Raw genomic sequence first — 16,283 nt, forward strand, 5'->3', positions numbered from 1 at the left:
CTCTTATTCTGTATTTATACAGCACCTTGCACAGTGAGATGGCAGCTACAATTTGCAATGTAATGTCCAGGTATTATAATAATGAAATAAGGCAGGAGAGGGGGGAGATGTTATTTTCTAGCAGAAAGACAACCCATCGCTCTATTGTACACTCCGAGGGGTCCCCAGGAGGAACTGTGCTTGCAAAGAACCCCTTGCTAGTGTCACTGGTTTTAACTTCATAATTAAAGAAAATCAAACATTTTCCTAAGTGTGCCACAACACCATCTACAGTTAATGGAGAACAATTTATGGTTCCCTCATGGTGGACAAAGAGCTGCCTTGAGCCAGCTGCGAGGTAATGCCGGAGCAGGTGCTGACTTAGTCTTCGCAGTATCCTGATTACCAGGCTGTAGGGTATGACATCATTTGTCAAAATGCTTTGTGATGTCAAAGATCAGACCAGGTACAAGAGCTCTACTGTTTCTGTTTATCAGATAGGGATTCTTTGGGAGGCAGGGATTATAAATCCATAGCCTAGACTGCAACTACAATTCCTTGATTAACCTGAAGTTGTACAGTAACTAACCTGTTTTCAGTGAGCTCTCTGCAGTTTCCTGGCATTCTCTGCCAGTTCAGTCTTCTGCATTCAAACTCATTTGATTATAATAGTTTTAAGTTTTTTAAATTTCTCTTTTTATGAATCAGCCAACCAACTTTTTCACCTTTTCTGATTTGAACTGCCCTTTCTTGCTCTTTGCACACACTTGCACCACCCACCAAAGACTGTACATTTCTGATTTACCTGTTGCTGACCTTACTGCACTTTTTAATACTTATACTGGGCAAATTTTTAGCCCCCTCCCTCAATAATCTTTCAGGAGTATCTCTTTAAGTGGGGTAATAGCTATAGTTCATATTTAAAAGAAATAGTAGGATTTCAAAAGCTCTTAAAGGGAAGGTACAGTTATGCCAAGGCACTGTAAGTGAAATAACTAAATATAATTTTAATGTTTTTGCCTTGGAGATTTTTTTCCTGATCCTTAAGGTACTTCTCTGCAGTTCCTCTGTCAGGTCTGTAGTCTGCTTTCATTCTGAAAGGTGCTCCATTTTGTCTCTGTGCCCAGTCATTGGTCTTTCATCACACTACACGCAATGCCTGCTTACACACTTTTCCCCAACATTCTCATATCTGTGTTCTAGATGTATAAATTGTCAAAATTTTATCTTTTTAGGCTCTTACCCACAGTTTCTTTCTGTAGAAGACTTTCACAGAAAACAGGTTGCTTGGGCATTTTTAGAACTTTCATTTTACAATTCTTTTATTAGTTTTGGTGGACTTAAAAGTGTTTGTCTAGTATAAATTAATTCTGAATTTTCATCCTAGTTCTCTTTTTGCTGGAAGCCCTCTGAATATCTGTCTGTCATCATGAACTTCTCTGCTCTGTTGCCGTATCTTTCCAGTTTGATATCTGTGAGAGGTCTCTGGTGAAACCAGGTTGCCTGTACTGTTTTTTGCATATTTGTTTTTGGGAAATCATGAGGGAAATAATGATCCCAATCATATTTATGTATATCATATAACTGTCAGATTAGTTTAATAAAAGTTAGATAAGAAAGAGGAGCTTTCAGAGTACAAATATAGAAATCTATCCTTTTTTTTTGCATTCTAGCCTATGGTTCTCAGGTATTAAGATATGTACGGTTTTCTTCTGAGTGCTATGTTGGTGTCCAGATTCACAAAGAGTGAGAATTGGCATATTTCAGAAATCTAACCTTGTATTCAGAGATCTCCTTGGAGTAGTAACCTCTTACTAAAATCACTCTAGAGAGAAAAGGATAAACCTACAATTTTTGTTGTTCTAGTGGAAAATAATAGATATTAGAATATCTTACTCTCATTTCTTCTTTTTTATATTCCAGATCATTTAATATTTTCCAACTCCTTACATTGAGCTTGCTATAAATAGGTGTCCCTAGGTATTATATTTACTTCCTTTTATCCCTTTTCAAAGTTGTTCTCAATGCATGGCATATTCTTCACAATTCTATTATTCTTTGCCTTCCATTATGCCCATTTATTTAAGGAAATTCTGTGTGTTGCATAACTGTAGTACAGAGGCTTTGCAGCTAAAAGCTGTAAACTTTTAAGCAAAAAATCAATCACATTTTCTGCTAAATTGACATAAAAACTATTTCCTTTATAGATTGAAGCTGGATTTCAGTACTGAGTCCAGGCATTTTATTTATATATGCATTCTTTGCTTTTCCATCTATGCTTTTTCTGTACCAGAGCAGAGTTTCAATACTGCTTTGGTTTGGGATATTACAGCCATTTTTGTGAAAAAATCTTCCCTTAAGACTCTTTTCTGGAGTCTTGGGTCTCTATAGCTCCTTACTCCTGAGCCTGCTTTTAGTTGTCCTGGGGAATTCTTGGTTTCCATTTGCCTTCTCAGGAGCACGTCGCAGTTGAAGCAAACAAGTAAAGCTTTATATGAGACAGCAATACTCAGGCTATTGAACAATTTTACTCTTTGACTTTTTTAAACACAAGTTGTTTTTTTTTTCTTTAGGAACTACAAGAAGCATAAATATTCAGGCAAACTGAAATGCAATCTAGAAATAATGGTCTTGGCTTCCTAATAACTTGTGATTGTGTGATTCAGTGGGTTTTTAGGTTCTTGCACCCAGTTAAGCGGTCTGTGCTACTAGGATGGGCTCTGGAATATTGCTCTCAAGTCATTCTTTGCCCTGTACAATCAGCTGCCTCTGTTCCTGGCAGATGCAGTGATCAGAAGGTTCCCGCTCTTCAAAGACTTGTCCTTTGTTTCTCTATCTCTCAGAGCTTTTGGGGGATTGTATTAACATTTGGTTTATTCACTGCTCTTTAAGGAAAATGTCAATGTTTCAACCATCTTCCCTCACTTTGCAGTCATCTTCTTCTCCTAGGGTACTTCACTTTGGAAGCTGTTTGTATTATGACTCTATGTTGTCTTTGGCAAGAGAAGGACATGACACAAGTCCTAAAGCCATTGTCTGACTTCACATTCACCAAGGCAGTAACTGAGGTAGCATTTTTATAAATCAGTCAGGATTCAGTCATTATACACAATTCCATTACTGAAATGATCACAGTCTGCCAACTCACCCATGGCGATGGATTGTATCTGGAGACAACTTCACATATCTTACGTGCAAAATCCTGAGGGAGACATTAGGATACTTGCTCAAGATGACATAGCAGATCTGTGTCTGCACCAAAACTGAGCCAGAGGGCTGCAGTTTGTGTCAGTGGATTTTACGATAAAATAGAGATTAAAGGAATGGTTTAGTTGCTTAAAGGGACAGATGTTTAGATGCTGTATCCGAGACATCCACACAGGGCTGACAAATTGTCACTGGGCATGTAGGAGACCTGCTGCCATCTGGAGCAGGAGCTAAAGTCCAGACAATTTGTCCTAAGCCATCTCAAATAAACTACCTGCCTTTATGGCACAACTGAATTAGTGTCTTAATTTCATGCATCTGAAGATAGCATCCTATTTATTGAGCTTGTTAGAACAGATATTTTTTTTAAAAAAGGTAGGTAGTATAGCCAAATTATTAACTTTTGAAATTCTTATCTGAAGTCAAAATTGCATCACCATATGTATTCCACACATCATGTCATAACTGAATTTTTTATTATCTAAGCATGATAATATTGTTTCCCTTAGTCCCACACTAAATATTTATATTAGGTAAGGTTTTGCATTTGGGTTTTAAAAGAACAGAAATGCTGTAAGCCCAGGGCTTATAGAGTTTAGAGAAATTATGTTGCATATATGGAAAATTAATTATGAGGAACACAATGTAATAATGAGTTATGCTCTGCAAAATGGGGATAATGGAATCCAAATTTAGAGAGTACTTTGAAGTCTTTAGGACAAAAGCATGGTGCAACTGTGACGTAGTGTTAATCTTTCATCCTCGGAGTTTTTGATGCCCATGGATAACAGGATATATTTCCTGGGCTGATCTTTATTCACTGTGTTTATCTGTTATGATAAAAAATGTCAACATAGTTTCATTAATTTAATTTTTCAAAGGAGCTTTGCAATGAAACAATCTTCTGAGCTACTAAATTCATAACTGTATGACAGGAAGAATCGATGAGACCAGAAGCAGACTAAAGCTGTGTGGAATGTCATGTGGTGGGATAATGACTCCTGTGCTTTAGGTAGTGGCAGAAGTTTGAGTTGCAGTTCAGTACAGGTCATATCCCCTAAGCAAAGGGCAATGAGTATAAGTCGGATGCCCCAAGGTCTTATTCTGTCCCCAATTCACTTCTATTGCCATAGTCCTTTTTTATGTTGTTCAAGAGTGACCTCTATACCTAATACTAATCAACGAATCAATGTGTTTATGATTTATAAAAAAGCATATATATGAATAAAAGACAGTTGTCTATGGTATTTCAGTTTGTCACAGCTTTGTTACAGTAGCTTTGTTACGTTCCTTATCTGCCCTAATAGGCACAAGTATGTCAGATAAGGAATTAATTTGAGGGGAAGTGAATGAGTAGGGCTGCAGAATACAAGGACTTAAGTTCTGAATGGCAATGTTTTTTTCTTTGAGGAAACTCAGTTCGCTCAGTCCAAAGTATCCAACAGAAACCTAAGCTGAGCAGTTTGAGATTGAATTCTCCCCAAACAGAGAATCTAAACTTGTGGACCACTAAATCTTTCCTGTAAGATGAATAATTTAAATCAGGGGAGTACCTTTGTATTCATGATATGTCACTCTATTGATAGCAAGTTCATCATGTTCTTTGGACATACTTTTTCCTAAGGAGATTCTGTATAAAAAAATAGAAGTCTTCCCCGTTTTGAGTTTTTTCTGTGTTACTGATATGCTTATTATCTAATACAGGGTAAAGAAATACACACGTGAAATGCAGCAACTTTGAGGAATGTCAAAGTCCAAGGTGATGAAATCAAACAAAATTCTTGTATTATCTTCTATATAAAATGAGTGGGGAAAATACAATAAATGTATTGTGGATTTTAGCTCGTCTTATAAACACCATGTAAACAAAAGATACAGTGTTAATGTACAGTTAAATCAAAACTGTGTATTGTGCTGTTGTTATGCTGTTAGGAAGGCTTTGGAACAAGTAGGAGATTTTCTTGTGCTTTCTTTGAGGAGATGGAAATAAATATATTTGGAATAAGAATGATGGACTCTGTATTTTGTTGTACTCTTCCAAAGCTTGGATCCTAGTCTAGGGAAGAAAATTGAATGATTTGTACTGCTTTATGCTATTAGGTGTTTCAGTCCCAGCCAGGAAAGTGACAAATTCAGTGACATTTTTCAAAACCACCTGTCTTCAGTGCAATATCTTCATTGTACCATTGTGTGTTCATATGACCACATTTTTTACCTTCTTCCATTTCTTATCACTCTCCAAACTTCTTTTCATGAGATACATTGTGACTTTTCAGTATTTGAAAGCCTACGAAATACTTTTTTGTTTCTAAAAGCAAAACTTAAAGTTTTTGTAAGACAAATGGTTATTTTAGCATGCCATTTTTACAGAAAACTTATAGTATAAACCAGTTATGCCCTAATTCTTGGCTCCATGGTAATGTAAGATACTGTCAATAATACAAGATTGCTGTTAGTTATGAGGCTAAGGTTCTGTGATTCCCATTACCTTCCATATTTAATGCTTCATTTTATTAATTAACTTTGTAATTAATGTGTCCTAACTTAAAGCTAGCATTTCTCACTTGCATGACCACTTGTTTTGTTCTATATTCACCTAATCTAGTGTTCAGATTCACAGGCTAGATGTTACAAGCCTGGCATTGCATTTCCTTGGTGCCAGATATGACTAGTTTGTCACTAAACATAATTTACTGGCATGTAAAGGCTCCATCCATCTGATAGGTAAGTTTAGGGTTAAATTTGGGCTTTTAAATGAGAACTTTTAATGTGGCAATATGGTATCTTTCTGTTCCCAACACTGTGTAGCTGAAACATTTTAACTCACCTGTATAAAGATCATATAGAAATTGTAGTTAGGTTAGAGTCTACCTCATCAACCATGATGAAAAGAAGATAATACAGAAGTCCCAACTCTTTGTACAGATAACAGTGTTTGGGATAGAAAGACTTCGTTAAAGCTAAGTGAACAAAGGAAAAAGAGGGGCAATTCACTCATATATTCACAGCATTTAAGACTGGTAAGGGCTCACTGCATTATTTAATTTGACATCTTTTATATCATACATTTCATTCACTTACTATTTTATTAAGCCCTATAACTTTTTCCTTTAAGTTTAATTGTTTTTTGTCTGAAGTGTCTCTTCCAGAAAGGAATCTGATTTGACTTGAAAATATCAAGAGATGAAGAATTGACCACTTCCCTTGGTTTATAGGACATAGGTTTATAGGAGCACTGAATGATCCAGTGGTGTAATTGAGCAGTAACCATCTTCTGTATTTAAAATATGCACCTACTTTTCCGTTTGAATTTACCTGGTTTCTATTCCTACCACTAGCTCTTGATATGCCTTTTCGTTGCTTGTTCAAAGACCCCTTTTGCACTTACTCATTCTCTTCCTGAGAAGACACTTATATCCTTTAATTAAAAACCTCTAGGTTTTCTTTTTGAAAGGCTAAACATATCACGCTCTACATGGCTGTCACTGAAACTATTTTTGGGGATCTACTGAGTGTCAGGATTGATCTCACCAGTGCTGTTCCTACCAACCTCTTCTTTACTTAGGCAGGCATCCCAATTTAGTCACTATTCCATTTTATTGCAACATTGCAATGAAATTCCGTATTTACTTGCTTTTCTACTGCCACTCTTGCACTTTCCTCAAAGATTGTTCCCCATTTGCAGGTATTGTGTGTGCCACTTTTTCCCTCAAGTAGAGATTTTACGTATGACTGTTTTTAATACATTTTGGATTGAATGGCCCCAGTGCAGCAAGTAATCGCTTTATAAGAACATCCTATCAGACTTCTCATCTGAGTTATCCCCAGATTTTATAAGTTGATACTTTTTATTTCTTTAAAATTACTGATGATAGACTTTAACAGCAACAGGCTTTGTACCAGCCCCTGCAGAGGACAGATAAAAATGCTGCCATTCAATGCTTGTTCCCTTTAGACAATTTTTTTAGAACTGTCATTTAGACAATTCTTAATCCATTTAACATGTGCACTATTGATATTGTATAGTGCTAATTTTTTAATCAGACTGTCATGAAGTAATAAGTCAAATTCATTAATAAAGTCTAAGTCTGTTACATCCATGCTATTACATCCTATATTTATTACAACTAGACTTGTAATTTCACGAGAGAATGATATCAAGTTTGGCTGACGAGACCTATATTCCATACAACCATGTTGACTGGCATTAATTATATGCCTATCTGCAACATTTTGTCTTCAGTTGAATGCTGCAGGAGATATTCTGTTGTGTTGTCGAGGTGCAATGTCCGACTAATCCTTAAGATGATGTGGTTCATCCAGCTCAGCGATCTCTGCTATACCCTGGCTAGCAAAGCAACACAAGTCAAAGCAGAGATGTCCCATATCACCTATCGCAACCAAAACAGTTTCCCTAGGATGCAGACATTTCTCCCAATACAAATAGCAAAGAAGCTTTCCACCAACACCTGCAAGAAATCACTGGGATATTTTTTTGAACCTGAGATTCCTTTTGAATGAAATTAAATCAGAATATACTTTCTAGGAGCACGCTTAATGCACTCCAACTGTGAACAGCATTCAGTCCACAGGACCGGACCAGAGTGAATCTAAAGTAATCCCTCTTGAAGTGCTTGCAGTGTGGACATTCAGCCTATAGAAGACATAACCTATAAGGACAGTGAACAAGATAGCAAAGTTTGACCATCTCCTTTGTCCTATAGGCTATAGAATTGTTGGGTTTTTTTCCTTTTGTGGGTTCTTCAATGTACAGCTATTTTAAAAATAAGAATAGAAAAAGTGTCAGTAGTAGTGGTCGTTTTTTCAGATACTCTGTTCAGTGTCGGACTATCAAAACCAATTTGCTGTTAAAGAATACATAGGATTTTAGCACACAAAAGAACTTTTTATAGCTATACCATATAAATTTTAAATACTTGCAAATAAGGAACAAATTCATTTAGTAGTTACGTTGGTTTTTAGAAAAAAGCAATATTCTTTGTTCAAACTGACAATCTTCTTTATTTTAATTAATTCAACTAGTTTTGCTGAAAAACATGACTGAATTCCTGTGAAAAAATTATCAGTAACAGCATTTTGTACCCCATTTTTCACTGTCACCTTTATTCTCTTAATTTTGATTTGATGGGGTGAAAAACTAAGTGATTGTAACAGTCACCAGAAATGCATTTTATAGCAGTTCATTGTTCTATCAGCAAGTTTTCTTATCTTTAAAATTTTTCATTTATTGTGTAATTAATCTGTCCTCTACTAACACAAATAAATAAAATTCAAGAAAATTCTCTCTTTAGATGTATGCACCACATTGTAGCTACTCTGTGTGCTACTTTCTGTAGGCGCTAGAAGAGATATGATTTCCCGTGGTCCAGGCAGAAGTTTCTAGAATTTATGGAAAATTTTATTTTATTAACAACTGCAAGATTGGCTGGCCCATAGTGATAAATTGGCTTCTTGCTGTATAAGATTGAGATATTTTAATAAAAATGTATAAAAGAGTGTGGATCACACTGAGAAAGTAAATCGTTATATTTTGTAAAGCAGAAATTCACAGTGGATAATAAACGAAACATTATCTCCTAGTTCAATGCTAACAAAGCCATTAAAGTTATTTGAAATATAAAGAAGAAGGTAAAAAAATAGTAGTCACGTGTTAGTGCCATTGTATACCTGATATATTTTACAGTCTCTTCCAAACAGTGGAGAAATCACCCTGAAAAACTGAAAAGTGCTCAGGAAAACATGAGTTGCAGGAGGCGAATGTGTAGGGACCGGCAGCTCACCGTCCCTCCAAGCGAAACAAGCTCAGAAGAAGCCAGTGGGAGCCGAGCCAAGTTCAGATAAAGGCAGTTGATTCTTCACGTACAGTGAAGTAGATGGATCACATACGCTTTTTCAACCCTACCCTGGGCATCTGCTTATTGTCATGGCCAGGGAGAGGCTGAAGGTCTGAACTAGTACATTGTTATGTTCTCAAAAAGTGAAAAAAAAAATTGTGTCCAGAAAGATTGATTCAGTTGAAATATTCAGAAAAAAATGTTAAGGGATGACTTGCTAGTAGTCTTTGTCTGTACAAAAAGATCTTTAAATAAACCAGCTCAGGTAATAAATAAAATGTCTGTCGTCTTTGTTTTTCTTCTTTGCTTATTTGAAAAGTGAGAGGTATTAACCTCTTGATGAAGTTACCTTGACTTCTGGTGGATGTTGTGTTCTTTGAGTCAAGAGCTGTTACTTTTCTAAGTACAAAATATGGGCTTTCTTCAGTGAAATTATCTCATCTATGTTAGGCAAGAAGTCAAATAAAATTATCATAATGGACTCTTCTTAAAAATCTATTGATCTGTGATTATTTCCATTCTTTTCATCCTCGTTACTTTGAAGGTAAAAAAGTAAAAGTTAAGTAGATCCCCAAAGTGTGGGTTCTCAGCCTGTTAGTGTTGAACCTTCTGTTTATTTAACACATTGCTATTTTAGGAAGAAGCTGGAAATTTTGTTAGTGATAACTACAACATAATAAAAATTCCCAGGCTAGTTTGGAGAAACAGATGCTCAAAAGACCTACTACTTTTTCATGTAATACTTTGCATATTCTCTAGGGCCTAGGCTTTAGCTAGCACAAATTGGTTTAGCTCCAAAACCAATAAGCTCTGAAATGTGCCTCAGCTGAAGATCTGCCACCTATTTCTCCACATTTAGACATTTACTGGATTTAGGAACTTTATTTCAGTGGGTAAAGAGAGGCCAGTCCTTTTTTATTGAAGAAGTGAGGCAGGAGGGAGTAGTTTTGGCGTTGCTTGAATTTTATACTTTAATTCACCCAGGGCTGGACTAGCTGGAAATGAAGCACACGTGTCATGTAGCAGCCCCATAGCTGCTGGGTGGCTGGGTATTTACAGGTGAGGTGCTCTCAAGCCAGCCCTTTGAAGTTGTTCCACTTTGCTGGAAATAATTAAATGCTTACTGGATACAGCGAGTTAAAAAGGATGAGTTGGCTTCTCTAATCCATCGGCTTGGGCACTCACCTGGGAGATGATTAAGAAGGTGAAAATCTAAACACTATTAGGAAGAAAAAAATTGAAAAGGAGCACTGAGGTGTCACTCAGATGTCTTTTTCTATTGCTCTTTACAGGAACATTTTTTGCCAGAGTTTGAATCCCCACTGAAAGAGCTCACTGTAGCTAATCCTCTGAGAGTGGCTGTGTTTTCTGTGTGGGAAATGGATATAGGATAAACAGACAATCTGCTGTTGGCACACAGCCCTCTCTGCCACGGTGTAATAAAGTCTTATCATCTGCAGCGAGGTTCTTCAATGGCTAAGCTCCTTCTAAAGCTGAAGGAGAACTGAGCACCATAACTGGAAATCCGATAATGGCACCTATAAATAAAGGATTTCTATTTGCACAGTTAACGGCAAATGAAATTATATTTAGTGATTCAATAAATTATTTAAAAAATATGGTTCAAACCTTGAGCTTTTTTGGGAGAAGGCTTCTAGAAATGTTCATACTTGTTAAAACTTTTGGAACTTAAAGTGAAGCATGCTTTTGCTGTGGAATATCAGGGATCAGCTAATTAAAAGCAATAGGTGAACTGAGGACACCATGACTCTCTGACTTAATATAAATGGACCTTTCATGAGAAATTCTGAAAGAGGCACTAAGGTGAAGAGCTGAATATCACTGAAAGAATAGCATCTATCACTGATCATTTTAAATCATTTCAGCTGTTCAGTGTTAGCCTGTTAAATTTCTTGTTAAAAGACATGCAGCTTTTTTGAGAACAAGTGGGTTTATTGTTTCTCTTTGATTACTGCCTCTCCATTTTAAGAAGTCTTACAAAAAAGATGTGATTAGAAAGATTTCAATGATTTTTTTACAATACAGAGGAGTGGTTAGCTGGTTTGATGCCTGCTCTGTTCTGTACTGTACCAAATGTATGAAACCCAAACTGAAATGTGATTATTCTGTGTTCATAGTCAAACTTAAGCCTAATGCAAAAAGTGAAATAAGAAGATTAACAGGGATAACCCAATTTAAGTTCCCTTTTGCCACTTTGGCTGCAGCTGTGTGAGATTCGGCACCACCGAGCTGGTTGTTTCCACATGCTACTTAGGGTAACCTGGTATCTTTTGATTCCCTCCTGTGGGGCATATTGCACCTGTGGAAAGATTGCTCTTTTTCTTTTCCTGTCCCCCAATGCCATTTTCTCTCTGTGCTGCTTCTAGGAAATTTTGTGGTTAATCTGTCCCACATGGAGCCATTTACCTGTCTATTTGCTCATGTGTACCCAGTTGATTGGTATAGTTTTCACTAAAATTGTTGGGAAGTAGGAGTGCTTACCACAAATGACTAAGATTGTTCTTAGCAGAAATAGCCACACTGTATTCTGAAAGAAAACCCAGTAGATTGTGGAAAAGCTTTGAGGAAAATTAGAGGTGAATCTGATAGGACCAGCAGCATTACCTCCTTGCTTTTCCTGTGAGGATGAATATTGATTTTAAATATGCTCTGGGTTCTAACAGTCTGTTAGCCACACATCTGAGGATTTTTTTCTTGAGGTCAGGCTATAGTTTTCAGAGTAGCACCATTATTTCCTTATTTAGAGGAAAAGAAGAAAGCTGATTCTTTGAACTTCTGGATTAGTCAGAGCAGACAGTGTTGACAAGATGTAATTGCTGCTTCAGTTGAGAGGAAAGGTAATGCTTCTGTTGTTTTGAAGTTCTTTAAGAAACTCTCTTGTGATCTAAAGCTAGTCATCTTAGACAAGCAATTTGCTTCTGAGTGATAAGAACCTTTCATAAGCTTCACATTGGCTCACAAAAAAAAAAAAGAAAAAAAAAAGAATTAAAGTCAGAAGCCACTCCTTAATCTCTTTAGTCCGTTTGCTCTCCTTTTTTATCTCAGGCAACAACAAAAGTCCTGACCTGGGCTTCAGATAAGGCAAAACCCATTATTCTCACTGATAGTCCATATTAAACCATGAAATCTGGAATAAATTTCCTCTCTGACCTAAACTGGCCATCAGTTCATGCCATAATATATAAAGACTATTTCACTTTATTATTAAGCCAATTACCTCTGACTTGTATTTTTATTCTACTAAATATATGATCCCTTTCTGCTAATCTACCATCAGAATTTGACTTCAGATAATAAGTTGCTTCCATGGACTTCAATAGGTGTAGTGCATGTGAAAGAGGAATTGGGCCATCGTTCGCCTGGACAGTACCCTGGTGGACAGGATGATATGGCTTTAGCTACGGGTTACCTGAAACTTGGATATTTTTGTCTTTTAATCTCAGTGAGCAAATCTTTGTTGTATCGTAAAGCACACTAGATAGGAACCAATTTGATTTTATCAAAAGTTTCATTACAGATATCCCAGATGTGTCTCCTTTTACTCCTCTGCATTCTAGACTAAATTTAATCCCAGTGTTTTAAATCCCTTTTAATAGCTAGCCCACCCCTCTGTGCCTCATTTAGGTTTTCTTCATTTTAGGGGCCCCATTAACTAATATAATGCTGTCATAGTTTTCCCTGTTATCTCTCTTTAAAGTATCCTAGCATCCTTTTTATTTCTTTCAATTTTTTTTTTTTTTTTAATTCAGATTTCTCCTGGTATTGAATTGGTGTTTCTACTGAACACTCCCCAGTTACTCATAGACTCTGTTTTTTTTGTTTGGTGACAGCTAATTCAGAACCCATCACTGGGCCAGATTCAGCTGGTCGTTGCACTGCATGAAATTCAACAATTCTATTGAAATCGGTTGAGTAAATCTGAAGTTTATACTGGTATAAATGAAATAAAAACTTCGCCTAGTGTGATCAAGGAGCTTATTATGTCCCCACCAAAGGACAGATTAGGCTGTCCAGTTTACTTTTTTTAGTACTAACTTATTATGACTTAACTGAAGAATAGGATAAGTTTTTTTCTCCATTCATGGATATATTATGACAACAAATATGCCTACATTTATATATTGTAAAATATATAATACATAATATTTATAAAATATAAAATGCTTGTGTAGCTCTCAATGCAATGGACTTTCACCCTGAGCACTCATCAATCTGTTTAGTTACAATTGAAGTGAATTATGTGGCCAGATTCTTCACATTTTGTGGAGCTGGATCTTTCAATAATATTGTGATTGATTAGACGCATAAAGAATGAAAAAATCGTGCCCATAATGTAATTGAAAAATAGGAACAATATGTTTTAATGTGCTGTAACACCTGCTAATCTTCCTTGAACTTCATCTGCTATTGTAAGGTTCAGTCAGGCTCTCTTTGACTCTTTTTGAAGCCTGTTGTCATCAGTGGTTTGGATGATGTTAAATAGTTTGAAATTATTTGTAAGGTCTTGTGTAAACATGCTCTTGAAATTTGTTTTTATAATCAATTATCTTATCCATATCTTACCTCATGGAAATGAAGCGCAGTTTTGTACTGTCCAGACAACTTAGACATACAAGTTTTCATATTTTAATGTTGTATTTAGAATGTTTAAAAATATTTTACTAGTTGTTGGTTACAAAGATTTAAGAACTATTCTTTTTTTCTCCTGAAAGCTGATAGACTACTGCAATAACATCCCTGTCTTACCTTACTGTCTCTCTGGTTGGTTTACTTCATGATGGCCTTGTCCAAACTAGCAGACATCTAAAAGTTGGCATGTATATAAAATATTGTATAAAAAAGCTTAAGGATAAATGATGGTCAATCAAAACATCTTTAGGGGAAAAAAATGGAAAACAAAGGATTGTGCTTTGAATCTCAGATATAAAAAACTAGATACGCAGTAGGTAATTCTCACTAATAACATCTGATTTTATTTTGTCTTTTAAGGTAAAACTGGCCACACAGAGGCTGTACGAGTAGTATATCAGCCAGAAAACATCAGCTTTGAGAAACTGCTCAAGGTCTTCTGGGAGAATCATGACCCGACACAAGGTAGAGTGATGAGTGAGCCAGTATTTAATTATCTTACTAATTACAGCTGGGATAATTAGTGTTTGAGCTGCATGGAAGAGATGAACCTTGAAATCACACTGGAGCTCAAGAATATGATTGCAGACATTTATTGACAGAGAAAGAGAGGAAGAGAGAGAATGAGAGTACAGAAACTCACAATACCCCTCCTCCTTTACAGCTGTCTGTGCTGGGAAAATTCCCACAGAGAGGCAGAGTAGACAATAGGAAATTTTTTTCCACTTTGATTATGACAATTTCTTCTGTAATGCTATCTTTTGTCTCTTAAATTAAAGCATATTTCTTCACAGCTTCAGAGCTGGTCATTTTATTTGTGCCGAGGACCTTTATCCTTCATAAAAATTTTTGTTTGTTTTTTTATATTTTTCAATGGCAGTGAATATCTTTTATGATTAGAAAAAGGGAACAAAAAGAGGTAAGAGATCATGTGTAGAGGCACCAGCAGAGCATTCTAGCTATTTGCCTTATTCGAACCTTTTGATTTAATTTATCTTTCTTGGAAGAGGCTTCATGATGACATTATACACATCTGTGCAAACATAAATGGGAAACTGTGTTGAGAAAACATTTTACATGTTTATATAGTTTCAATAAACATCATCCTTTCCACCATTTCCCAGAAATACTACACACAGTAACTCATTTCAATATTTTAACAGCTATCATAATTATGCCACTTGTTACTACATCTGGGAGCAAAAAAATGCAGATGATACCTTCAAAATGTGATGCCATCCTGGGAAACAGTAACTCTGAGAAGGATCCAGGGGCTATTGTGGATAAGTGTCTTCCAGTGAGCCCAGGGCACAATGCAAAGACAAAAATGGCTATTGCAACTCCTGCCTATATGAAAAGGGAAGCTTTAGTCAGGAGTATGAAAGCTATTTTCTGTATGCAGAGTCAGTAAAATCTCAGAACATTTTGTGCAGTTCCTGTGTTGGCATACTGGGAAATTTACAGAGATATTGCTGGGGATTTGGAGGAAGGAGAGAAAAAGGATATAGAGCCTAGAAAACTGGCCTGGTGCTGTGGATAAATACTTTCAACTACTTGAAGAGACATAACACTATGATCAAGTAATTTTTACAGGTGCTTATGTGAGGAGCAGATACCTTATAATGAGGTTGACAACCCAACCACTGGTAAGCCATAAGTACCAGTAGCTGGAAGCTGAAGTTTGAAAAGTTCTACCCTGGAATAAAATAATTTCACAGCTCTCAGTGTAATTAAAGGCTGGAGTCTTTTTCCATCACCATCCTTCCGAGTCTTTAAGATGAGATAATTTATCATTTTAAAAGAGGCGCTTGATTCAAGTCATGAGAAGAAATTCTATGTCTGTGTGTCAAGTGTGGTGGCCTCTACTGTTGATTTATGGGCCTCCCTTTTCAACTCCTTCCTTTATATTTGTGTTCAGAGTAATTTGTCTGCACCATCCTTGAAATACTTGCAGCTCTGCATTAAGACAATGACCATCTTCAAATCATGCTTCAGGGCATTTGTGGTTTGCTCATAGGGATCAGGAAGGAGGTTTTCTCCCTATCCTACCAGTGGTCGTTTTTAGGTCTTTTTTTTCTTTTTTCTTTAGATTGTCAGAGATTGGCCATCACCAGAGGCTGGCTTCTTTGTAATGGGCTGGTTGTTTTGATACAGAAGAGAATCCTATTTCAGGATAATTGGTTCATGTGTCTTGTTCACATGTTGGGATTCATCCTGATTGCCAGAGCTGGAACTAATGGGCAGGACTATAGGATTCTTCACCTTCCAGAGCAGTATGAGGAATGGATTTCTGCTGAAATAATCTGGGCAAATACCACCTAATCAGTCATCTGCCATGTCTGTAGTCTTGCCTTTGACACTGTATGGTTGAGCTCTGCCTGTGGCACACGTACAATAGGTCAGTCTCTAAAGGACTTCAGTGCTTTAGGCTGACTGAAGTTCGTGTGCTGGACACAATGGTATGGGGATGAAGTGTAGTAGTTGTGATAATGGGTCAGATCAGATGAATTTATGATTCCTTCTGGCTTCAAAACAAAGTAAAATGATGACATTATGTCTTTATATTCACCTTGCATTCTCAGATAACTGAGG

The 16,283-nt window shown here is 36.5% G+C and overlaps 1 protein-coding gene across 1 annotated transcript in view; it reads left to right on the forward strand.

Annotated features, from left to right (window-relative positions):
• MSRA (methionine sulfoxide reductase A) overlaps positions 1 to 16,283 on the forward strand; it is a 286,968-nt gene that overhangs the window by 160,785 nt on the left and 109,900 nt on the right. The window contains exon 4 of the mRNA XM_075048928.1: positions 14,052 to 14,156. Within this exon, the coding sequence (XP_074905029.1) occupies positions 14,052 to 14,156 (105 nt within the window). The remainder of the gene's footprint in view (positions 1 to 14,051; positions 14,157 to 16,283) is intronic.

Source organism: Buteo buteo, chromosome 17 (genome assembly GCF_964188355.1).
Source record: "Buteo buteo chromosome 17, bButBut1.hap1.1, whole genome shotgun sequence".
NCBI lineage: Eukaryota > Metazoa > Chordata > Aves > Accipitriformes > Accipitridae > Buteo > Buteo buteo.